Consider the following 27,752-nt stretch of genomic DNA (forward strand, 5'->3'; position numbering starts at 1 on the left):
TTGTGCCAAATTTCAGCTACTTGTTCTTATAGAACGTGATTAGAATTGACGGCAACCAGTCACGATCATCTGTATTTATTGGATACAACTTGGCCGTATATGTTGATGAATGTGTTTTTTTATTTCATCAGAATCATCGCTGTCATAATCCATTCGATCTCCATAGACGCGTTCATGGGGAAGCAATCATGCTTCCTGATTTTCATTGTCAACTCTCCTTTGCACAATGAGACCTCCTTTACCAGTGGTAAAATATAGTGATAGGTTTTCACCCTTTCAACTGGTACAAAAACTGACACCTTTATACAAGGCCTCATGTTTGCAATAACCACAACACAAGCAGTCAAATTTCAAACAAAAAGAAACAACTCTGATAATGATAATGTTATGCACTGTCCTTGAAGTTGATTGGTCCACACCTGAGACAGCTTTTCTTAGAGCCTAGTCTCCATTGGTGTTGACTGCTTGTGTTGTGGTCATTGCAAACATGATGCCTTGTATAAAGGTGTCAGTTTTTGTACCAGTTGAAAGGGTAAAACCCTATCACTATAACTCTCCTTTGGTTTTCTCTGCGTGTGTGTTCATCTCACTGATGTTGTTGTTGTTGTCAATGATTCTGGTGACAACGCAATGTTCACCCAAAACCAGCTCAGATGGACTGGCCACGTTGTTAGGGTGCCCAACTCCCGCCTCACAAAACGGGTCCTTTGCTCCCAGCCAAAGGCAGGAGAGCGGGGCAGAAGCGGCGCGACATGGCCAACGTCAGGATCAACCTCAAGAAGTGCCGCATCAACACCACCAACTGGGAGTTCATTGCACAGGACAGACCCACTCTACGAAAAAAGTTACTCGCCGTGCCGCAGTGGGAAAGCGGCAACAAGGCAAGGGGAGGCTTACCACCAAGAAGGCCCCAACCATCATCCACCACTGCGATCACATCCCCTTGGCCACACCGCAGCAGAATATTTGGCTCTCGGATCGGCCTCTTCAGTCATCTGAAGAACCACAAACAGGACCCACCAGGAGGAGAATCTTACTCGACCCCGAGTGATCGCCAATGATGACAGTAACTTTTAAGTGTCATTCATTTTTAAAGGTACCTATTGTTTTAAACCACTAACCCGGCCAAGTGGCTCAGTGGTAGAGTCAGTGGCTTGCAACTGGAACATTGAGAGTTCAAATCCTGGTTAAAGGTATTGACTCAGCCCATCATCCCTCCGGGGTTAGTAAAATGAGTACTGCTTCGTGGGGAAGTCAACAGTGGTTGTCCCGTGGAAAGATTCACTCTCGCGACAGGAATATGTAATGTCCATCGCTGGCAGGAAACGAGCACTGCCTCAATGCTCGCGCGAGCAGGACTTGTTTTTAAACCCTCAAGTTGATATTGTATTCACGTTCTGCGTAAGCGTAGAGCAATCGGTGCAGTGGCGAGCACGTTGCATGGAAGCGTGCCAGTGTGGGTATTGCACTATGAACCCGGAGGCCTCGGTTACATTCCAGGCCACGGCTAGCATCAGTAGCGAATGATGTCTTCTGGACTGGTCCTGAGCCGGCCCCCACCCTCCGCTTCCCTCTGCCGCTCCATCCTCACCAACCCACATTGACCAGCGTGGTGAAGTATGGTCAAACAGCCCCCATGAATATCACGGCGTGGCGAATCCTTCAACTATGTGTAGACAAGGTTCTGTGCATTATTATTATTATTATTGTGGAATTAACATGCATGTTGATTGTGGCATATTTGGTCTGATTCTAGTCACTGGAAAAAAAAATTACGTAATAACTGCACATCTTTTTTATTTGAAGACTTTTAACCTTGATGCGTTGCTGCTTTATATCAAATAACAGGCAACACATCTTATATGAATGGAATGTGAAAATGTAATAATAAAAACAAACTAAATAACGGATGCTATAATGCTTATATAATGATGTTTTGCAAGGGAATGCTATTTGTATGGTAATTTAATGACAAAATGAAATAGGTAAGCGAGTATATATCACACGGAGAAGATAGACAAATGATGTCTCAATGAGGAAATAATTTTACAACAAAGTAACCCTTATACTTAACGTACTGTCTGTGTTTGGCGTGTAGTTACGTCGTGTGCTACAAACCAGGTGGCGTACGTTTGACTCCCAATCACAGCTAACACCAGAAGCTGTACTTGCTCACTCCTAGGTTGACTCAGCCTTAAAATGAGCACATACCTGGCATGGGGAGTCTAAGGTGGCTGAGCTTTGTGTGAGCCACACCACTTGCTTGTGCATGGCGAGGGCCACGTGGAGGATTTTGGGCGTGCGTACGTGTGCCCATTGGTGTCTGTGCGTATGATTCATTTGTCATTTTTTTAAAAATTATTATTCGTTTTTTATTTCGGTCGTCATTTGGGCTGCAATACCCGCCAGGCAACGCAGCTATGGTGCATGTTTCCCCCTTATGGAACAAATGTTTGAGCTTATACGTGACTCAGTGTTGCTTACTCACAGAGCCCTCTGTCAATCTGCCTGTCAATTGCTTCCGCTATGCTACATTCTTTTGAGTCATGTAGTGTACCATGGAGTGGATTTATTTTTTTAATCGTGGACATATAGACGGCTGTTTATAGATAGATAATTTGGCACGCAAAATTAGACTTCAGTGGGATCTTTAGTTTGTGTGTGAGGTTGGTTGAACTGAATTTACCCGTGAACATTTCCTTCCGGTTTATGTTATCCACGTGGAACTTTTGTCTTAATAAAAACCACATAGCATAGCCAAGGTGACAGGCCTGTTAAAGAAAGCCAAGCGAAAGACGTTTGGTTATTTGGCGTTCAGGTGCATAAAGATTAATCATTTGCATAATTACGAAGGCTTTCCAAGTAACATTGGTGCTGACGGTTGTGCAAGAAATGAATATTGGCTTAATTATCTGCCAGTCCTGCTTCAATAAACGTGTTATATTGCCATGCAAAAACAAGGATTGATGTATCAGGTCGACTGCATTATATATATAGATGAATAAATATGACATCTGTCATAAATATTAAGCATATTTACGTATTGTTTGTGGATGAGGCTGAATTCCAACTGTGAACCCCAAACCCATAGATAACAATTACGATGACAAGACTAGCCATTTTTGTTGTTTACACTTTACAAATCTTTCCCATGCTGTGGTTAAGACAGCATTGATGCATCTGCAAGTTTGCATGGCATACCATAATATACAGCCTGGTGTCAGTCCACTGCTGGATGAAGGCCCTCCCCATGCCAACATTGTCATGGTGGATGTTTCACCATGCCTCGTCTTGCTGGTTAATGCAGGGCTGGTGAAGGAAAGTCCCAGTACTTGTTCAGATATCATTTGCCACTGATTTTATCCATGTCCGGGTATTGAACTCTGGTAACCAGGTTCATTGTCCAGTGCTCACATTTACTGTCGGGCAATTTCACCCCCTTGCTGAAGTGTGTGTGTGTGGAAATATTTGGAAAACGCATTTATATTTGCTCAGCTCTCGATCACAATGCATGAGAGCATGCCACAGTATAATATCATGGTGCATCCGTTCGCTCCAGAGTATTCTCCTATTTTGATTGTGTCACCATTGTACGTTGGGAAACGCTTCCATGTTTAAACCAAAGGGGGGAGATTTTTCAGCCAAAAAATCGAACGAGTTAGCTTAAGCTTTAGGCCAAGATAGCAAAATATTTAACAAAATGATAACACTCTCAACACGAGTAACATTCAGGCTCTTATTTTAACTGCTTTTGTGTGCACACATTTAGTTTTGTTTTACTATTTCACGACTGCCTACGCGGTAAAAACACAATGTCTCTGCTCAACTTTAGAGTGCCATGCATGGCGGCGATTACACCATAGGTTTCTACAAACAACAATATCCCCTCTCGAACGGTAGCAGCACTTCAATGTCTGGAGGAAAACAACTTTGTCACGAATGTGTCTCGCATAATGTCTATAAAGCTGTACTGTATGTTAAAAAACACTTCAGCTAGCGGATGTGTCGTGGCTTCTTGACATTATTTACACGAAACATTTTCGACTCAAAACTGTTAGCATTGGCATATCCTTCTATTTCTGTTTATAATCCACCTTGCGCCTCTCCACCGCCACAACAGTTCTGCAGCTGACCATTTTAATGAGATCAGCCCCACATCACAAAAGCGCTTTGTCTGGCTTGGCTAAACCCTTGCAGCCATTAGGCAGATTTATCATGCTGAACAATATGACAGTGCGGAAGTTGTAAGGCATGTCATGCAGTAGGGCTGTCCCTCTGCAGGGCTGGGCATTAATTTTTCATTAGCTGTGCTGTCTCCTGCCAGCGAGCACGTGACGAGAGCATGCAGCCCATGCTCTTAGCCAGTATCATCCCAGTCACATTATGCATTCTGTCTCTGCAACCTGCGATTATTTGTCTTAACGACAGAGGACCCCTTTCGCCAGAAGGGCTTTTAAGTGCTCCTGATCAATCGTTATGCGGGCATTTATCTCCGATTGCGACTAATTCTACTTTATTACCTGCGCAGGAATAAAGTATAAATTTAATGTAATGGACCTTTGGCGTGGAGTCTCCTCTGTAGAAATCACGTACATCAGAGCTGCATAATGCAGTGTCCCTAAACTATTGACAAACAACTTCATCAAGTCTACGAGAAGGTTTTATTTGCTGACCAGTTTTGATGGTTTAAGCCTATAAAAGTTTAAACATGCATCGACAATAAAACATTAATTTTCTTCCACGATAAATCAAGATATATAGGAGTGTATACCTTAACGGGATATTTTTTTACGACTGTAAAACAACAGCTTTGGCAACGTATAAATAACCAAATATATAAAACTGCACTGTTCGTGAATGCAATACTTTGAGAGAATCACTGTACTGTCCATGAGATTGGAAAATTACCATTATAGTTTGAAATGTAGTATCTGGATATGTCATGTCTTTCTACCTGAACATTAATGATATGTCCTGCACGTGAGTGCGCATGGGAAGTTCACTCCTGGCCAGAGTTAACATCAGTGGCGAGTGATATCTGTGCCAGACATCTAGCAGTGAATTGGCAAAAGCTATAGACATTTTAATTATAATATTAAATGTGTGACGCGCCAAACATGTAATGATAGCGATATATGTTGCCTTAGAGACGCATTCTTAATGGATCCATTCGTAAATAATTTTCGTGATATCCTATTAATAAATAATATATATGGTATTTATACACGTACAGGCAATAACATTCTTTACCCGGTAAAGACCCAACAGAGGGTTATGTTTATTTTTTTATTTTTAAAGACGAGTTCTGCTTGGATGCTTAGCCAGACTCATTAGGAGTCGTTTAACTTGTGGCAGGGAACTGGAGTGCCAGGAGGGGATCATACGCACACATTTTCAGACATTAGCGACGTATTAGCTGTTATCTTTCCTCCAGGACACCTCATTCCTTTGATGGTGGATGACATGAGAGTTTTACACCATCGACCGAACCTGGCATGAAGGTGCTGGATTTCAGGCATGTGCCGCCACAACTGACAAAGTATATCAAGTACTGTACAGTATATCATTGACCCAACAGTATACTTTTGTGCGCCACAATTATTCGATAAATATGTCACGCCTGGTGGAGTACATTTTCTGTTGCACCTCTTCCTAGACATCGGGCCGGCGTGGAAGATTAGGCCAAATGCACTCCAGAGGGGCTGTGGCGGGTCGACTTGGTTTCAGGGGCTATCGCCTCTGAAATGTGAAACTGGAGCAACTCTGAAAAGCTCAAACCCAAACCTTCTCTAAAGGCGGTACATCGTATTGGTTCTTTCGGTAAAGTCACGTAGAAGGGAAATAATAAAATAATAACAATAAAATAATTCTCACGACGTTTCGGCCACAACGCAAGCATCCGTCCTCAGGTGAAAAACAGGTCTGTCGGGAAGACAGCGTCTGAATGAAACACCCCAGGCTTGGAGCGTATTTTTAAGCTGGGTTGGAGGGGGAAGAGCGCCTTGACAAAATAATTTGCATATCAAGAGGAATTTAGCATATTTATGGGAAATGCAGAAATGCTAAATTACTCTTTATATGCAAATTCTTTTGTCAAGGCGCTCTTCCCCCTACAAACCAGCTTAAATATACGCTCCAAGCCTGGGGTGTTTCATTCAGACTCTGTCTTCCCGACAGACCTGTTCTTCACCTGAGGACGGCTGCTTGCGTTGTGGCCGAAACGTCGTGAGAATTATTTTATTATGTTTTATTTGTATTATTTTATTATTTACCTTCTACGTGACTTTACCGAAAGAACCAAGGAGATGAATACCCGCAGTCACGAAAGCTTTAAATCGAAATTTGGCTCAGATACATCAAACAACCACTAATAAAAACGCGACGGAGGCCGGTCACGGCTACGTTTCTCGAGATTTATTCTCAACCTCACCTCCTGAATTGGTGAGAAACATCGGAGCTCACCTGGTCCAGGGGATCGACAAGCAGGGCACCATAGGGGTTCTCCGGAGGTTCTTGTTTCAAAGGACGTTCTGCCAGAAATGTCATGCACAAGCAATTGCAGGGCTGCACCTTTACCATGCCAATTCTTAACCTGGTTTTTAAGTGCCTTCATTTGATGTTAGCCTAGCCACACATGACTGCGCAAAATAAATCCATTCTTAATTTTAATGTTTTGCTTCAATTCGGCAAAATTCCAGCTGTGATAATTGAAAAAAACGTCAATTTGGTAGCACTTCAATAAACATGTATTTCATGCACCGTGTCTGACAAAGTGCGGTGGCCACTGGCGTGGGATGAAAAAACAGTCACTCGAAGGGCATCGGAAGTATATCTGTGAAATCTCCTTCTGTGAGTCCCGAAGGGGCGCTTCGTCTCGTGACTTGACACCAATAACACAAATACACAATGTATATCAACATAATTTAGGGTGTAAACCGAAAATGTATAACATTTCAGACGGCTTTCATTGCTTATTAAGAACACATTCCTGCGAAGGGAGCTGGTAGGAATGTTGGGTTGCTCGGTCAATGGCCACGGTCAACGGAGGCGTGGTGTATTCCGCAAATATGCCCGACTCTGAGGGCGGGCACAAGCCGGCGTGAGTAGGTTAAACGTTGAGTTTTATAAGGGCACCACGGGGTGACCAGCCCCTCCCCACCCAGCCCCACCCCTCCCAACCCCCACCCAGCCCCACCCTCCCCACTCAGCCCCTCACCACACTCCCCTCCCCACCCAGCCCCACCCTTCCCACCCAGCCCCTCCCCACCCTACCCTCCCCACCCAGCTCCTCCCCACCCTCCCCTCCCCTCCCCACCCAGCCCCTCCCTCCCCACCCAGCCCCTCCCTGCACGACGGACACAATAATCCCCTGTGGGCTGGTGTAACCAGGAGGTTCCTACCAGTAAAATATGTGTGTACGATCCAACAAAGTAACGTGTTTTGGGTTTCATAGTGTCACGCCATTTAGTTTAAAAGTCATTTGGAAGTGCGTCACGTGTCACTCTGTATTCAATGTGTCGGCATCAGCTGTTGCAATGCTTTGGAATTGTTCTCAATCGTGCTCGTGGTGTGGGGGTCAGTGGTCGCATCGGGTCCTCTGCACTGCGCTTCCATCTGATTGACCTTTTGTTTCAATCCTAAGCTCTGGCACCAGTATATTATTGTTTTGACAAATATGATTGGTAAAGGTTATGTTGGGTTATATCACGTAAATATGAATGTTTCGTTAACCCACCCGACACAGCCAATTAGTGAGGTTTGTCACGTACATACAAGTGCCCATTAGCTACTACTTCAGCACACCGGTGTGTTGGTGTTTAAATCAAGGACATTGATCAATTTGAGTACGACGTTGCGCTGGAGATTACAACCAGCTACATCAGGCGATTTACCAGGATTGTGCTTGGCCCTACTGTTTAGTAGCAGGCCCTCCTGTTTACAATGCAAGTCCATCATCCAATTCATCTTAGCCTGGAATTAACATTTGCTCCTCCACTTGAAGTGAATGAGACGGCTGCTCCGTGGTTCAGTTGTTCCTCACTTTGCTGCAGATAGATGACTTTTAAATAGATGGCCACAGCCACTTATACCTCCTCGTTATGCATACGGACTCAACGTCCTGAGCAGGAACCCGTGAAAATAACATGCTGAGATACTCTGAAGCATTCCTTGGTAATGAGGTAAAGTATTGCGTTTTCTTGAAATACATTTCTAATCCCACATTTGCTCTCCGATGTGTTTCAGGTTGTTCAGCGTGTTGTTCGGCATGAGGCCCAATGCTTCGCTCCACTTGGTGGGAATTTGATGGGTTATTAGATTCACATTACTCTCAGAAACTGCTAGATGTTTTAGTAATTATCATTAATTACATAGTGAACTAACACATACAGAGGGCGAATTAGGTAACGCTCACATTTTATTCCCATACTTGCATTGCAGTGCTAGTTGTTTGAACAGTGTGTGTTTAATCAAGTTGCCAAATTTCCCATGCAACAGTTATTGGTAATATAAACAGAATGGGACTATCACATAGGCAACACTATCTGCAGACAGTTCCATATGACTGTGCTTGTCAATTTATTGCTGTGCGATATATCTTTTTAATATTCGGTATTCTTTTTTGTCTTTTCCACCACAAATGTACTGCAATTGTGCTCTCGGTGTCGTGTCTTGAGACGAATCACGTGTTCCGGCAATTACACAAAGCAGTGCACCCCGTGTGTCGGAAAGTACCCAGTGGAAGAGATTGTTCACGTAGCTTCTCCTAAAAAAAATCCTTCCAACGACCACTTCATGCTTTACAAGTAGCACTTCCCCACACACTCTGGTTTTGAGATTGTTTACCATATAACAGTAAAAAGTGATGTTTTTGTTCATTTTCATAAACACTCGGGCTTCAAAACCAAAATAAATTGTATTTGTTGTCTGCAGCCAGTGGTAGGGTGGGCTGACGACCACCAAATCATTGCGTTTGAGAACTCAGTTTAATCACGAGCCGTTGTCTGGATTCAAACCCAGGATCTTACGGTGCCACATTTGTGCTCTGACCTCCGAGTCATCCAAACCACCCTCACTCATGCACTGTTTGAAGACCAAGCCATTCATTGCACTCTGATGGACCTGATTCGTTAATGAGCAAGCTTGGTCATTGCAAATATATTCCATTCACTATTGGGAACAAGTGAGTCAACATGATGGCGTTATATACACTCACACACAATAATTCTAGACTTGAAGGAGACTTGTGTTGCCTCCGAAACGTCGTGATTTTATTGTTTTGTTTTTATTAATTTTAATTTCATTTTTTTACCTACGTGACTTTACCGAAAGAACTAAGAGTATCACACACAATACCCACCGAATTGTTGATACAAAAACATTACATTAAGGATGCAAGTAATTTTCCAGGATGGTTTTACATATTGAATCATTCGCAAATAATATAAGTGCTTTATCCATTTGAAGACTATAGTATGGCCTGGTGGCTTTGGCACTTGCCAATGCGTTTAGAGATTGCTATCCCACCTCATGAATAATACATCTGTAGTAATAACCAGGGTGGCCTGCTGGAATCGAACCATGAACCTCTGCCACAAGCGGCAAAGGCTCGACTACTGGGACATGTCACAGTACCCTGGTACTCTTCACAGTGCCGTTGTGCTCCATTCATCATAAAGAAAGAAGCAACATCAAATGCAACATTCACAGTAAAGATTTCAGATCTAAATCATTAAATTAACGCCACTGGTCCAGTTGACGAAAATGTAAATTTGGAATATAACCAAAACAGTAAACGTACTTCATTGTATACCCATTAGGGTAAGAGGTCCATGTGCTTAGATTTGAGTACTGTACTTTATTGGCTATAATGTCATGATACGGTTGATTGGCGTCGAGAAGAATGAATAAATTAATTGTATTTGCCAAGCCATGTAGACAAAGGCTGCTCTTGCGATTAATTTTCTTGCAATTTAATGGCAACAGGATGCCTAACGAAAGTAATAAACCAAGCAAAAAAAAGGTGTATAATTGCTATTATTCATTACTCTGCCATGTGACACCGTGATGAAAGTTCTTTGATTTGCAATTGTAACGGTTGTGAGTACAAACTGATGATCGGAAGTAGACTTTGATGTATCTGGAGTTGTGTCAAGTTAATCGTGGGTGTCCCATGGATAAACTAGCCCCTTATGGTCGGCACTTTTGAATTTCCACCACTCACTGAATGTGACCACTCCATTGCTCATTTAGCTGGGGGGATTCTTTAATTGGTACATTTATATTCATGCCATCTTCATCGCGCAAGGTTATTATGAAGGCGCTGTGTGTCAAGCACAAATATAGTCTGCAATACCTTAACATTATGGGGTTGTGTTTAATTTTCGATTTAAAGCTTTCATGACTGCAGGGATTCAATATGGGGTTGTGGTGGATTATCCCAAATTGGTCATTTGCAAGAAATATTGCAAATGTAGACCACGATGTCAGCACACACATAAACCCACACTTTCTCGAATCACGTAATGGGATTTTTAACTCTACTCTGAAGCACGTGGCTTCATATTTTTCGGTGAACACACTCGTGGGATTAACCGCGGCGGTGGCTGGGCTCGAACCGCTGACTGCCTGCAACAAGCGCCAAAATGCGCCGCCGCACGGCCACGTGGAGTGCCGTGACTTTTGACCGCACGGTTGTGAGGACACCACGGTGGCTGGGAGATGTTAAGTACCTCACCTGGTATACAGGAGGTCGTGAGTTCGACTCTAAACCTTGACGCCTGCTGCTGTATATTTTGGAGTTTGCATGTCTCTCTCCCAATGGAGGAGGCTCATGAAGGACGCTGCTCCTGGGCAGTTGGAGGCAGTCGCCCTCCATCAACGACAGGAGGGCTCACAACAACGAGCGGAGCACCGGGCGGATAAAATACAGCAAGTTGGCACAGTAGGGGGTACAGCTGGTTCATCTACCAGTCATCTCAGTCAGCCAATCCATGGCACCTGGGTCTGTCCCGAGACCTGTCCACGAGCCTTCAACAGTTCACGTGGCCTCAAAGTGCACCTGGCCTGGCACAGGCGTAGTGGTGACGTCACTGTCACTTAGTGGCCAATGACGGGCATTGATAATGGTGGCGCGGATTTTCTCCGGTTCCTCCGGTTTTTCCCTTCCACATTTAGAATCAATGTGCGTTTATAGTGTTTGGCTGCTATACAATTCCACGTGATTAGCCACTTCATTGAGCTATGATATGTTGCCAGGTCACTTCTGAAAAACAGCTACATAAGCTCAATGGGCATTACCTGGTAAAAGAAAAAAAATATATATTTTTGTTTAGAATGGACTGCAGTAACGCAGCTGACATTGAGCTGAGCCACCTGCCCGGAGTGAGGCCCTTTACACAGCGGCAGCGATGTCAAGGAGCGTCTCGTGGCTTCTCCAATTGGACGTGAAATGGTTGTAATTGGAATCAATTGCGTCGCCTGCGCTGCGATGAGAAAAAAAAGTGCATTCGTTTTCATGCATTGCGCATTCATTTTCGCCGAGGCTTGGGCACAGCTGTCAATTATCAAGCGCCAGGTCTACGAGCGGTGCGGAAAATTCAATCGCTTCGGCGGGGGGGAGGAGGAGGGAGAGGGTTTGTCCTGGCTGGCAACAATCTCGTCTAACCCAAGCGGCCTTCTTCTAATATAACTCCTTCCCATTTCAATGTGGCCACAAGCCAAGGATATTGCCCGATCAGCAGGGAATTGATAGTGTCCCCTCAAATTAAACAGGCAGCCCCTTTTGAGTGCCCCCTGTTTAATAAGCCCTTAATATGCAATTGCGCAGACGTGAATTGTCCTTAAGAGTACATCGTTCATTAGAACGATGGCGAGTGTAATGTGAAGCTTTACGCTTGCTCCTCCAGATGAAATAACCATTTGTATCCTAGACTCTGAGGAAAAATAATGCCATTAGGTTGATATCTTTTGTGGTAAGTTTTTTCATCAGAAAGAAATTGTCCTTTTGGGAAGCAGTGGTGCAGTGATTAAAGCACTGCCCTCTGAACCCGGTGATACAAATTCTGTTCCACGCCACTGCTAAGGTCAGTGGCGATTGATGTCTAAACCGATCTTCTGTAGTTCCCTTACCCAACTCGAACTCTCCAACAGAGAGAAGTGTGATAAAACTTTGTCCATAACTAACATGTTGGGTTGCCACCTGTCCTTTTTTTCCCAGGATCTTCCTATTTTTTTATGTAGCTATCTTGTGAAAGTCTGTCAATATTCCCAGAACACTAAAAGTCTTGGATAATTTTTCATCACTTGTGCAATAACGGTACTGTAACATTATCGTCTCCCCTTCATACGTCCCAGTTTTTTTGTTCCACTTCAAAGATGAAGTCCTGCATGGGCAGGCCAGCATTGGATTGACAAAACGGCTGTAAATTATACGCACGTTGATGTATTCATTAAATTATCTCATGTCATTGTTTTTAAATGACCAGATGGGCTGGTGCTGATGTTGGCTAATTTGTTCCACGGCTTCTTGACACTCTTATGCCTCTCACTGCGCTTTTAATACAGCGCAGCTGAGCAGTGACAGGGTGGCCCCATTCGTTATGAGAGGGAAGACTGGGGAATGAGGTCATTGCTCAGACCTAACCTTTTTGCCCAGTGCACAACTCCCAGGACAGTAAATAAAGTATAAGATGCAGGGCTTCGCTTGGCAATACATATGGTTCGGACAAAGATACGTGAAATTTACTTTTATTGCTAAGATGACCTGGTTATGAAAAACACTGTAGTGATAAGCTGACTGGGGGATGCTGTGGTAAGCGTGCCTGACTGTCATTCTGAAGGTTGCAGGGTTGTAGCCTGCTCTGGGGTCATCATCCTTCTGATGATTACATAATACATGCATCCCTCGATATGCGGAACAGCGACGTTGCTAATAGGGTTCGAATATCGAACCCTATCTTCCCGTTGACTTCCATTTTACAATTCGAGATGCATTCCTACGGAATAAAAAAACAGGCCAAAGATGGAGTAAAATCTCACTTAAGAATACATCAAACCTTTTTTTAAGCACATATTTTACAGGAATCGATGGAGCAGTTTGAAATGCACAGTGGAATAACATTTCCACCACCCAAAAAAAGTATCTATGATTGCGAATTGAATGTTAAACGTGAAATTAATTCTCTAACTTAAAAGCCACGTGACAGATAAATTCTGTATATTGAGTTGATGTATAAGGAGTGATGACTATCAGATCACATTGATAGGCATGGTTGTTCCATGTCTGGACTGGATCTCCTATAGGAATGTGAAATATCGACCATTGGCTCAGTGTTATAAACAAGAGATGAGAACTGTCAAATGTTTATTTTATTTGAATGCCACTCGAACTATTTTGTTTGTACTTGGTATTATCCATATTTAGAATAGCACAGTAGATGAGTGAGTACGGGGAACTTTATATTTGTCCTACAGTACTTGCCATTAGAGTTGGACTATTCGATTAATTAAGTACTGTAATAGATTACTCTATGGTTTATTTGTTCGATCGCTCGACTAATCCCCAGATATAGTTGGGAAAAAAAAAAGTCTTGCCCGTCTTCTTCAGACATGTGCCACTGGACGAGAGGTTGACGTTGGACCTTGACCAATCGACCACGAAACGAACGTAATTGTTTTCAACGTTTCAGTCGATGACTCGGCTCAAATCGGCCCCTACCCATCGTCTAACCGTTCGCTTGTTTTGTTTATCTCGCTCGTTGCGCGTGCGTGCGTGCGTGTGCGCGTGAACGCCGGGAACTTGGGAGCAGATCCCGCAGATCAGCTACGCGTCGGCAGCCCCGGAGCTGAGCGACTCAACGCGCTACGACTTCTTCTCGCGCGTCGTGCCGGCCGACACGGCCCAGGCGCGCGCGCTGCTCGACGTGGCGCGCTCCCTGCACTGGAGCTTCGTCTCGACGCTCGCCTCCGAGGGCAGCTATGGCGAGAGCTCCGCCGAAGCCTTCGTCCAAGCCGCCAAGGAGAACGGTACGCTCGCCGCCGTCTGACGCTCGCCGCCTGACGCTCGCCGCCACCTGGCGCTCGAGGTTCGCCACCTGACGCTTGAGCTGCCGCCGCCTTTGTCCGTGGTGGCAACCGCGACTCCGCGGTGGCGAGGCGTTAACTCCCTCGCCTGCCATAAGAGAGGTTCATAATCAACGTTTTTGAGTTAGATCGCGTTATTTATAAATGTGTCGTCTCGTAACCCTCCACCACCCGACACGGCCAATCAGTAAAAAAGTGTCACGTTGACAATTCGCCATCCAGCCCGATGATGCTGGATGCGATTACCAGTGAAACGTCGTACTACTCAAATTGTAAATGTTGGGTTTCACGCTTCAACACACCGGTGGGCTAAAGCAGTGAACTATTTGTCTTTTGTCAACGTGACACTTTTTTACTGATTGGCCGTGTCGGGTGGTGGAGGGTTACGACACATTTATAAATAACGCGATCTAAACCCAAAAACGTTGATTATGAATAATATTGGTCGCGAAAGCCTACGTGTTAAATAAGAGTGGTTGTTGGGTTATATTGCGTACATATAAATGTGCCGTTAAACCCGCCACCGCCCGACAAAGCCAATTGGTGAGGTGTGTCACCTGAACCAAATGTGCCAATTCGTTACTAGTTCAGCACACCGCTGTGTTGGAGAGTAAACCCACAATATTTACAATTCGTGTACGACGTTTCGGCAGTAATTACAGTTAGCATCATCAGGCGGACAGCCAGAGTTGTGGAGAAATCCTCCTCCCTCGCCTGGGTTGCAGGAGGTCGGGGGTTCAATCCCGACTCTCACGTTTGTATGTTTGGAGTTCGTGTGTTCTCCGTGTGATTGCGTGGATTTTTATCTGGGTCCTCTGGGTTTTTCCTCAAAATTTGTTGCGGAAAGTCAACAATCACTGTCTTATAGATGCACTTTTCCCCTAATATATGCAGGTGGAATTCCAACCACAAGCTCAGGGCTAATAGTAGGAGGATGAGAACCATTCCATTGAGTAGGACTTAATAACGAACTTTAGTCAAATGTAAGTGTAGATTATAAATAAAAAAAATAATACTAAAAATTACTAAATTAAATCGTGATTTAATTGAGTTATTTTCATTGTATTATTTTTTTATTTCATTTTTTTCATCTACGTGATTTTACCGAAAGAACCAAAGAGTATGGATCCTTGCAGTCACGAAAACTTCAAATCTAGAATTAAATGTAAGTGTGTCAATATAGCTATTGATACTTTATCCATCTCGTCACAGGTTAAATACACCCACAAGCCAAAGCGACGAGGTTAACCTGCTCAGGTTGTTTTTTTTTGGTCTCCAAATGAGCCTCAGCTGATTGTATAGCCACTCGTTATTTCCATATATGATCAGTGTGCACCTGCTGTGTTTACATAATTTAATCACTCTGTTGTGTCTATCAAGAGGGTTAAAGTTGGGCCGTGCATCTGCTCTTCCTGTGCATTTTTGTCCTTCCCTTGAGTGAATAAAATAATTAATTCATTAATTCCATAATCAACCATGTCCTTATAATTACATTCTTCCCACCCAGTCCACATGATGATGGGACTGCAGATGATAATGATATTGATGTCACAAAGAATGTTGCATGCTGTGGATGAGTTACAGATGAACCAAAAAATATATATCGTATATTTGAATTTTATCCTCAATTTTGGATTCATAAACGTGGAAAATCTTTAATTGCTAATGCATTCGTTTAATTAATTTCAAGACTGTAATAACAAATATTAACAAATTGATATTTTTCACATAAGATGCCATCAGTAAAAATGTAACTTTCATGTAAATTTTTTTTGATAACTTAAAATTAAACTATATATATTGTTCTACCGGGTAAAAAACATTGAGAAGTGACGTGACCATAAATGATAGCTTAACCAAGTGGCTTATGACGTGGAAATTTATAGCAAGCAAATACTTCAAACACATGTTTCTAAACTTAGTACAAAATTACATAATATATCGGAAAAAATACATCATGTGACGGCACTCATTGTACGACAACCACAGAAGTGATGTCATGGAAGTGGCATAACCTCCTCTTATGCCACATTTTTGGATCAACCTTAAACTATTTTTTCCAGATTTTCCACAATTCTGTATCTAGGTGCGAATTTCCAAATGTAATGTTACTCTGAAATACAAGAATGCATTCCTACTACGTGCATATGTTTTTTGTTCTTAATTCCATTGAGAAAACTACCCCATATAAAGACAAATGTAAGCAATTTAGCAGAGTTATGGAAATGTGGTGCCCAAAGTAATTCGTTCATTTTAATCTTGTTTTGCTTGTCATAAATTCTGATAAATTACTCTTGCAGATAATGGGACGTCACATTTAAGCCCGCTGTTACAACACCTCCACAATTCTTTGCGAGGATTAAATAATCACTGCCTTAGTTTGTCTTCATGTATACATATTTATTTTGCTTAATATACAGCATAAAATGTTGGTGGGAGTGGTGGCTCAGTGGTCACCACACTGCTGCTATGAACCTGGCAGCCTGAATTAATTTCTCGGTCATTGTTAACATCCGAGCAGAGTGATATCTAAACAAGTTCTACCCTCCCTACACCAACCTTCCACTGACCAGCATGGTGAAGTATGGTCAAACAACCCCTTGCATAGCATATGGAGGCCTTCAGCAGTGGATTGGCAACTGGTCGTACATCACGATTATCATTGACGTGTTTTAATGATCATGGGTGCTCATTCATGTCTTTGTGAGGGTGCGAACGTGTAAGTAATGTTTACCCTAATCTTACAGCCAGTCTTCCGGAGCTATTTAGAATCACAACCACCCCACGGTGTACAAAATGTTGCTGCTGTTCTTGTTCGGGAAAAAACGTAGAATCTGTCCACGCATTGCAAACCAGGTCACATGTGCAGCAATCGAACATTATAGCGTTGCTTTGGGTGCAGAGCCACACTTAATTTACCAAACTATTAAATGATACACTTTACAAAGTGTTAATTATGCTCCGTCTCAATTAATAACACTTTTAATGAGACGCTATAATGTTGCAGTATCTAGTTAATTACACTCATAATTACCATAGATGTTGGAAACATTCCTATATGGTAATTCGTATGGTGCAAAAAAGCTAAATATGCTAATTATTAATATATCAAGAATGTATTCTACAGCTGATGTAAAATGTTAACATGCACAGCAGAGACTTATTTGGTCCACGGTTCGTCGTGTCTCCGGGTGTCCCTGTGGACACTTATTAATACGCTCTGCCAATGCAGTCCGACGTGTGTTTTGCCCTTGATCAAGTCACCTGGAATGTACGAGATTTTGTCAGATCTCGAAAGCTAAGCAGTATTGAGCCTGGATCCTGCTTCGGTGGGTTATCGCCACACACACACACAGCTTGTCATAGCACTTTGCGAGGCTATGTGGTGGGCAGGAGAGCGCATTGCAGCAAAATCCATGGTTGTATTGTACGTCTATGCCCCACGCCTCAGCAGCCTACACTGACCAGTATGGTGAAGTATGGTCAAATAAACCCCACCACCCGCATGGCATGGGGAGGCCCTCATCCAGTACTAGACTGATAAAGAAAGTCCTGAACATGCATGACATGCATTACATGTACATACTATCATAATACATGTATGTTACTTGTGCTGACTTGGGCCTCCTCTAGGTTTACTCAGTCTAAAATGACCACTTGACTCTATGTTGTCAGCATCGGCACTGGGGAGACAAAGGTGGCAATGTGTCTGCAGTCCAGGCCAGCTCAGCCTCGCGCCTTCCACGCCAATCTTAATAAATGCTCAAGCAACAGCGCTTCTTAACTCTGTCATGCTAAACAGGGAGCCCGTCTCTTGGCATGCGTGTAAGATATATTAGCATATGCTTGCATGTGTGTGTGTGTCTTCCAGGTAACGACAGGCAGTAAATGTGCTTCTTTAGAACAAGACACAATTTAGTGCGATACACTTAGAATCCAGTGGCCTGCTACAGATTTAATATCACCCCTCACACTGCTCCGCCGACGCTGCCAGAGTGCATACGTGTGAAAATCATACATTGATTGCCGTGCGATCCCCTCAAATTCCACTCCACCAGGTACGCGGGGCAGTTCTCCTTTGCTGCAAACTCCAAAATCGGATTCGGTCTCCCATGCACCGCTGCGTCCGCGGGCCTTAAATCTGCATGGCTACACAGGAGGCCACTTCCTCGGGATTTAATCATTCCGCTGGAATGCCATTGTTTGTAACGGCCACCGCCGACTCTGAGCATCAGGTCCCGGCTGTTTAACGGCGTGACCTTGCGATTGAGGCGCTCGCACGCGGGCTCGTTTTTGGGTCCCTTTGGGGAAGATTTGCGGCCGCGCGCGTAATTGCAAGTCGTAAGCAGACGAGGATTTACGAAAGTCGGATTACGTTTAGCGACAGCGGCGACGTTGCCCGGCGGTTATTGCGCCGCGCGAGCCAAGGCAAGTGTCCGGGACGCGAGAGAAGGCGACGTTAAATATTTGATGCGATGGCAGGGAGTTGCTCGGTGGAGGCGGCAGCGGCCCCTTCGTTTGAGCTCTGCCGGTTCGTAGCCCAATTAAGAAGCCCTCTGGCATTGTGCGATGGCCACAGTGTGTGTGTGTGCACCCTGTTCTTCAGTGGGTGCAGTGAGCTCGTTATTTAATCTGAGCGGAGACGTTCAGGTTCCGACGACAATGTCGGCGCCAGGCGTGCGATTGAACAGCGGCGGTGGAGCCACCCGCTTCCTTGCCGTGATCTCGAGACTGGGACGAGGCTTCATTGTGTGAACAGGCACAATGGGGCTTAACGCGCACAAATCAGAGGATTCAACACGGACTATGTTAGACGGAGGCCAAAGTGTCAGGCAAAGTACTTCCAGAAATGAACTTTCTAAAGAAAAGACCTTTGTACAAAATGTTGGTGTATTTGTATATATTGTAAAGCATCGTTAAGGTTGATGGTGGTGAATTATTCTTCTTAATTTCATTTGTGCTTCTATACCTACGGTAACTTTTTTGCCAGTATCAAAAAACGATTTTTATGTTTTGCTTCTCTACCGATGCCAATAAATTACCTTAACATACGTTATCTTGATAATTGTTTTTTTACCCTTCTATCTGGCAACAAAACTGACACCTTTTTTACAAGGAGTCATGTTTGCATAGGCCACAATACCTGCAGTCATAATGCAAACAAAAAACATAACTCTGATAATGTATGCACTGTCCTTGAAGTTGATTGGTCTACACCCGAGACAGCTTTCCTTAGAGCCCAGAAGGGTAAAAAAATTTGTATCATATTTTTTACTGACAAATGAGGTTCCAATGGTGTACGTTATCTTGTTTATGATTGCTTAATGAGTGTGCATTAAGCACACCCGCATTATTAACCAGGGCAGCCTCTGGGCTCAAACCGCGAACCCCGACAACAAGTGCCAAATCCGCGAGCACTCGGCCACGTCACTGCAACTGTAGTTGTTGCAACTGTAGTTGCAGTGACGTGGCCAACCTGCAACCTCAGTTCTTCAACAGGGGTTGTCTCATCCTTTGCTACAGAGCAACTGAATAGAAGGGAATTTGCTGTCGAGGGATTGGAACTGATGAGCTCATAATTGAATATGGATCATGATTGAATCTGACATTATCAGGTCCCATCAGATTTCCACTGCGCAGTGATTCGTGATTAAGTAATACTTTGAACCAATCTCTGGTCTTATTATCCACACCCCCACACCATATTCTGCTTAAATTGAAGTACTGTACGTTGTTGCTGCATTCTTATTAAAGCACTTGCTTTTAGAACACACAGACCTGATCTGGAGCTTCATGTTTCCTAAAGTCACATGTCAAAGCCCAAATGAGTAAAGGACCAGCTCTCATCATCACCGGAAGTCAATGGTCCAATGGCTGGAGCTTTTTTAAAGCCAGCCTCAGCCTGGTTTTCATTTAATCTCACCGGCACTCAGGCTAATCCCAAAAGTGCCTTCTCATCACTCGTTATGCTATAAACTCCTCTTAGATTCCCTACGCGCATCGTAACAGTGAAGGCTGACTCCGCTCTAACTGCCCGATTCCCACTTATGTTTTGCCTGTTCCCATATGTGTGTATATTACATGTTTTTAAAACAGTGGCAATCCGAGGAATAGTTTGCCCCCCCCCCCCACCACTGAAATGTGAAATTTCCATGAAACTAGATCACGGTGATTAATGCCACCCCATTGCTTGTTTGAGCGGTGAAACACTTTAACTTGACTTGATTAAATTTTTCGGGCATAATATCGTTAATTTTAGAACTTTCGTGACTGCACAAATTATTATTTGGTTCTTTCGGTTAAGTCACGTCTAAAGATAAAATAATAAATTAAATTAAATAATAGAATACGACGTTTGTGCAATAGAAACGTCGGTTAAGTCACGTCTAAAGATAAAATAATAAATTAAATTAAATAATAGAATACGACGTTTGTGCAATCGAAACGTCGTATTCTATTATTTAATTTAATTTCTTATTTTATCTTTAGACGTGACTTAACCGAAAGAACCAAATAATAATCATAATATCGTTGCTTGATGTATGCATTGAGGTGTGCCAAGTGTACTCAAATAATTCAGAGTAACCTTTCAATCCACAGCTAGATTTGATGATTTTGAACATTGTGGGCCATACTTCACCATGGTGAGAATGGGGCACACCTCCAGAACCAGTTCAAATATCACTCAGCAACGACGTTAGCTCCGGCGAGGAATTGAGCTCAGGTTATTGGGTTCGTAGTGCAGCGCACTAATTAATAAGTCCACAGCGTCACCCACCAAATGTATAATAGATACATTCTGTGGTTATGTTATAGATGTATTGCTAAGTTTCATATTGATGTTTAATTGTACCATAACACTGGTACAGCATGACCTGCTCAAATTAACGATGCTATGAAATCTGTAATGTCCCTTTTAAACACATTTACGGTTTGTATAAAGTGAGTTTTACAAAGGGTGAAGTTTCACTTCAACTATTTACCGCCTGCAATTTTTCACGTAATTGACAGGCATGCCAATCACTTGTATTCGCAGTCGCAGTCGATGCATCATAACGATGGTAACAATATATATATCTTCTTGGTTTTTTCGGTAAAGTCACGTAGAAGGGAAGTAATAAACCGAAAAAACCAAGAAGATGAATCCCTGCAGTCACGAAAGCTTTAAATCGAAATATATATATATCTCTCTGAAGATATTCAAGCTGAGGAAATGATCATGGTTTCTAGCCTAAATTCACAAATCACGATTCCCTTATTAGAATTGAATAAGGGGGGGGGGGGGGGGGGTGAGCTCCCCAGTGTGGAATGCAGGCAATACAAAGTACATCACTTCAGAATCATAAAATGTATACTGGAGGAATCTGATGAGATATTAAGCTCGTTTTCACAGATGTCCAGTCGGGGCAGGTCAGAACGTTACAACAACAAACAACATAAACAAATTATAGAGTCCAAATTAAGGGGGAAAACATATATATAAGCCCATTGAGCTATTAGCTTCTTTATGAGAAGTGACCTGGCGACAAATGATAGCTCAACGAAGTGGCCTTTATCACGTGGACATTTGTAGCACCAAAATTATTTAAATAATCTACCTATGTCTACTGTTCAGCCTCGTGGAATCAGCCGGTGCCGATGTTATACATTTTAATGCCAATTCTGGTCGACACAGGCCAGTTGGTAAGGGGTCGACCGACAGAACCACCAAGGCTACGACTGGGATCCCCTCCTGACCTATACCACTCAGACGACTAGGACCACTTGCAATCCCATCCTCCTGTTCGCGTTTTCCATTCAAAGGAGTGGAAACGTTCGCTTGGAAATCACGCAAGGAAGAATCGCGCCTCGTGCAGGAATCGTCTGGGATGGAATCGTAGCAATTCAAAGTTATTCCTGACACGAACCGTCCATACTCAACTGCACGTGCACATTCGGCTGGATTTTATAATTGGAATACATAAATTCATCCATAATAGAGTTATCAGGAGCCGCGTACCTGTAAATAATTGAGAATATTCATGTATAGTGCATTGCGTGTGTCCTTGAACTGCCCAGTTATTCTGAAGCCCTGTCATGCTCTTTGCCACAGTGCCATGTGTCACACAAATCCAATCACGCTCATCAAACTCAACACATTTCAAGTGTGTGGGGAGGGTGGGAGTCACCTAAATCAGCATTCCCATGGTTTATCTGAACAGCTATTGACTTGGCTCCCCATCCCCCTAATTGATTATTGACTGCTGCAGCCATTAAGCCACAAAGCCACAAGCGCCACACATTCAAAATACTTACAAATGCAATTTGTAATGCATCCAAGAGGGGACGGTGCGTTGTGAATGCAGTCTCTGTTATCTTAATCCTGTCTTAAGTCATGCGGTGACAATACCTCTCCTTTACAACAACCGGTCCAATTTGATTTTAGCGTTGCATTTGATGTTTCATAAATGTCTCATAATTGCATGCGCATGCAATTATGAGACATTTGTTGTTTCCTTGGAAACACCGGAAGTTTTTGAGGTCGTCGATAATTTGGTGAAGACTGATATGTGACAGTTGTTTTCATTGAACACATACAACGCATACTTTGATTCAAGGAGCATCAGCCATAAGAGCACCGAAGTTTGTCCTTATTATTTTATTCTAAAGTGAATAGCGATAAGGTATTGACCGGTGTTTGATTTGGGTACCATTGTCGCTTCACAAATGCTTGCTAACCACATCCTAAGCAGGAAGTGCTGGTCAATATTCCATCTTTGACTCTGTTGTCTCTCTCCCTCCTTCATTGCTTTCTAGCACCATGGGGTCCTACCAGATAGTAATGATAGCAGCACTTGCAGAGTCAAAATAGAGGACTCCCTTATCGCTGAACAGGAAGCTATGATGCCATCAATATAGAGCAGATGCTTTTACAGCTTTTAAATTGAATATGTGTAACTCCATTAGCGCACAAATGGGTAGGAAGGTTTTTCGCCAAAAGATTTGTCCATAATTCACGATCCCCGTGAGGGATGATTATTAAAATTCCGCTGCTGTGAAAGTCCTCTTCTCATCTCTGTTGGGAAATCGTTCGTCCTGTGCAGGGGATGTACTGCTAGACTTGGAATAAAACAATGAATGCGCAGTGCTATCGTAATCAAATTCAATTGAGAGCTATTGGCGATTAGCCTCTGGAAATCTCACTGTGAAAGTCCACAGCTCTAGAAATGCGCGGTTGTCAGCACAGTTTGTTGAACTGTTTTGCATCTGTGGCACTTTAAACCCCCTTTTTAAATGCGTACCTATGTGCAGGCGTCTGTGTGTCAATTGTAATACCATCACAAGATTTTGTGCTTTCTGAAAATCGTTTAATAATTGAACTTAATTTGATTACCAAAAAAAACATCGAATGCTAAGAGGGTCCTACTCTGGGATGTTTCTTTAGCTATTTGTTTTATTATTTTAGTTTTGCAAATGAGGATGAGTTGGCGTGCAGAGGAATTCCATGCATACGAGTGACAAAATACCCACATTGTGGGAACCTACATGCTATACTGCAGAGGAGTGTCTCAGATGCACTCGATATGATACTTCTCTCATGGCATGATCCACAAACTCAGCCTCTGAGTTGCTGGATATCATACGTGCACAACCACGCACAACTAACCCCAGCTGATGACATGTGGTTATATATTTAGTATTTAAGACGCGTAAGGCATTGCAACAGTTCATATGAAGTGGATATTTTCAGAGGTGGTTGGGTGGCTCAAAGGTCAGAGCGCTGAGCTGGTACTGCTGAGGTCGTGGTTTCGACTGGGTTCTCAAAAACATCGAATTGACGGTCTCAGTCTGGTCACCAGTGACTGCACAAAAAATCAAATGCATGCAATTAACTTCTGCACTTAACCAGACGATGCTCCCACTGTGAGAAAATACAACATCAGCGTCAGTGCCATGCGGCAAACATTACTCTTGTACGGCGGAGCCGGTGGGAATGAGCTGCCCCCTACTCAGTAAACTAATCAGCTAGTTTAGTGATGTCTGCTTCCGTGCACTATCTTTCTGACACGAAGGGTCGCAGTGCTCTGTGAGAGTTCTGGATGGGTACTCCGTCTCGTGACATGACGCCAATGGCACGATTGGGATAAGGCAGGGGACCGATGACAACCGATCTAAACTAAGAAATGGAACTATTCTGAGCCAGAGCTAATGCAAGCGAGGATCGAATGCATGCTTATACGTGATGCACAGTTATTCTGAGAGCTCATACGAGTACTCGCGTAATAAAGTACCCAACACCTGCTGTGTGTACTGCTCTTTGGGCATTATTTATTACTCTTGATTCAGGATTATTTTAACGGTACTGTACTTAGACACCTACAAGAACACACACTGATAAACACAAAAAACACAATGACAAACTGGAGGGAACTTTGCGGACAGTCTGGTTAACTCCGACTGTTTAACAATTTTCCTCGCAGGAAAAAGGCAGCTGCAAAAAAAACCGATTCAATACCCATTGATTCAAATTGTAATAGTAGTGGCAGAAATAAATAAAACAGGACAACAGTTATGCAGAGTGTTTTACAGCTTGTAATGAAATGCATCATTTATCCCGATAAGCATAATCAACCTGCTCTGAGTCCTACTGGAAGACAGCACTCCCAGCTTATAGACGTTGATGTATTTCTTCCTTGGCAATCCGTTTTTATTCGGCTGTCAATTAAGTCTGCTGCATGTTAATGTTTGCCGTTTTAACAGGTACAATAAATCCTCTCTTCCGCGTTATTGCTGCTCAATTGTACCGTGTTGTGGCGCAAAGCTTGACGCGGAGTTACGATGCCGTTTCATCAAACATCACCGATACAAATTAAAGCTTTGGCGAGTAAATATTAGCGCCTCGCGCCGTCTTGCAAGGGTAGCATTATTGAGTGGGGAATCTTTCCGAGACGTTAAGCTGTCTTGTTTTTTTATCGTATCATCATCATCATGATGGATGATCACTGGATGATGACTGGACAGCTGTGGAAAAAAAGAGCTTCATAGCTCATCGAATTCTACCAGTCTAAATTTATGATGCTGATGATCGTCATCGTATTCATCATTTTATCCACCGCTTGGATGAGCGTCTACCCATTCCATGGAGATATCTCACAATCTTGCGTTGATAGAATAAATCTCGCTCCTGCACCCGAGCCGTTGGCTTTGTTTCCTCCCATGTGCTGCAACTCTGTCGTTAGTCTCGACCACCGGCCAACATTGAAGACAACGATCCCCCTGTATCACTTTAACAGACTGCTGGGGCAAGTGCTGTTAGCGAGCACCTATGAAGACCGGCACGGCACACGAGGGGGTGGGTGGCCAGCACCATGCCCGGCCGCCTTTGTCTCCCTAGTTGCGATGTTTACACACCGCACCGGGTACTCATTTGGAGGCTGAGTCGACCTAGGGGAGGCCAAGGAGCGGTTCAGATAATTGTCACTGCTGCTACCGGCCATCATCCCATACATACATGCCCAAGCCCCCCCTAGCTTTATATACTTGGATAAACTACATACAGTATTTGATAAGTGACACTTATGTATACAAATAATGAATGATGAGAGGAAGATGACGCAAAACGTATTGCGCGTGAATATTTCACGAATGGGGACACACCGTTCGAACGAGAACTCGGAGGTGCGGAGCCACCGCTCGTCGCCGGCCCTATGCACCTGGACGGTGCACGGTGTGTAAATGTTGCACGTGCGAGGAAGCTACACACGTGTCGAATATCTTGTGATATTGTCCAAAAAGGATGTAATTTAACCCGATGCGGATAAGATGTAGCCCTAACTTCTTTCTAATGGACCCATTAGTTATCCGTTCTTGAAGTCATTCTTTCTTGTTTTTTTTCACTTAGAGCAATGAAAGTTTCAATTGGATTTTTAGGACTTAAACAGTTGTGGAATGAATCTGCGCGGGTAGATTAATGTATCGGGAGAAACCTAAAGTGCCATGAACGCCTTTATATTTTTTTTGTTATGGTACGTCGTGAATATATTGCTGCTCAGATGCTGATGTGGTGCTATGGGTAGGAGACCGGACTTGCAATCCAGAATTCACTCGCGGCTCGGCAGCATGAACAATGGTAAAGGGTTTCTTAAACCCAGGCCCAACCTCCCTGTCCCCTCTGTCCACCCGGCAGCATGAATGGGTACTCCGCAAAGTCAGTCGATTGGCAGGTCGCGTGCAATGGTTAAAGTGTGGGTTACTCTCACCTCTTCAAAGACGTCTGGCCAACGTGGAAAAGTAGGCCAAGTTGCCCTTTAGAGGGGCTCTCGAGAGCTAGCCCCGAGTGGGGGCCCTTCCGGCCAGCAATGGAGTGAGCAATTTTGAATAATAATTCGCACTCAGCATAATAAGCCTGAAATGAACAGAGAAAATACATTCTCATTAATGTACCGGCAGCACTGCTTAATATTGATTGGAGAGATGTGTCTGTGTCGTCAAGGCAGTCGTTTTCAGAATACTTTATATGTGGAACTTATTTTAAAAAATACCTCTAAAATTATACTCATCAATGATAGTGTTCATTAATTAGTGACGTCATCCATCCTCAGAACCAGTGCTGTAATTTTCAGCGATCCCTTGCATGTATAAATACCATAATTCAGAATCGTAATCTTATTTTATACCAGAGAACTCCCATGAGCTATGATGCTCTTTTTCACAGATGTCCAGTAGGGGCGGGTCAGCAAGTTACATCAACATCAACAAAAACAAACTACAATAAAGGATACCGGAGGTAGATAAAGAAAAGTTCAGCAAGTCACTAAAAATAAATATAAATAAATCGTGTAAGTACAAATTGAACAAGTACATCAATTCCTGAAGATTTGTCAAGACCAAGTGCATGCTTAGTGCTACAAATGTGGTCAATCGCACGTGGAAATGCGTGCTTCTTGTCGTGCATTGTCAGTGCCATTTGCATCCAGTTTTACTGGGGCAAGAGGGGTTTCTTTGTCCTTTCACTTAGCGGCACGTACTGGTGCATTGCACACAACAGTGTGCACCAGGGTCATGTCCATGGTGTGTCTGTCATCAGTGAGTGACCGCAGATTATTGCCTTCCTTCCTCAATCACTGAGATTGTGTTCACCAACTTCCTAACTTCTCCTGAATGGTTCGACAAACCACGTTAAATCAAACTCTGCCTGTAATTAATTAAGTTCTGACTCAGCTGCTGCCCTGGCTAATGGAATAAAATATGGCGGTGGTGGCGGTGGTAGTGGTGGAGCTGATGGTTGTGGTGGTTGTAAATTTCTTGCCAGGTTGTAGGAAGAATATCCCATTGTTCATGCCTCATGACCCAAACGATGACCGTTCATGCATAGGAACCATTTACACGTTTCCGGGGCTCACGGCTTGAATCAATGATGTGGGATCTTTCTTTCTTCGCCGTGCGAACATAGCCCGGGGAATTGCAAATGCATCACAAGCCAAGCGTGCTGGCACATGCATATAACGCCATGACCTGGAGGCAGGGCTGGTGGATAATGTGTAGATGGAGCGATTAAGTGTGAGAAATGCCCACCTGCAAGACAGTGAGATGGCAGTGAGATGGCAGTACAGCAACTAGGTTTCTGAGATACTTGTGGAAGGATTGGCTCTTCTCCCTTGAAACGCATGTATTTTCCGCGGGAACTCCAG

At 43.5% G+C, this 27,752-nt stretch overlaps 1 protein-coding gene across 1 annotated transcript in view; it reads left to right on the top strand.

Moving 5' to 3' along the window:
* LOC144729950 (metabotropic glutamate receptor 8-like) overlaps positions 1-27,752 on the top strand; it is a 248,734-nt gene that overhangs the window by 19,429 nt on the left and 201,553 nt on the right. Inside the window, exon 2 of the mRNA XM_078610378.1 lies at positions 13,809-14,025. Coding sequence (XP_078466504.1) covers positions 13,809-14,025 — 217 coding nt within the window. The remainder of the gene's footprint in view (positions 1-13,808; positions 14,026-27,752) is intronic.

Source organism: Lampetra planeri, chromosome 34 (assembly GCF_965212315.1).
Source record: "Lampetra planeri chromosome 34, kcLamPlan1.2.h2, whole genome shotgun sequence".
In the NCBI taxonomy this organism is placed as follows: Eukaryota; Metazoa; Chordata; class Hyperoartia; order Petromyzontiformes; family Petromyzontidae; genus Lampetra; species Lampetra planeri.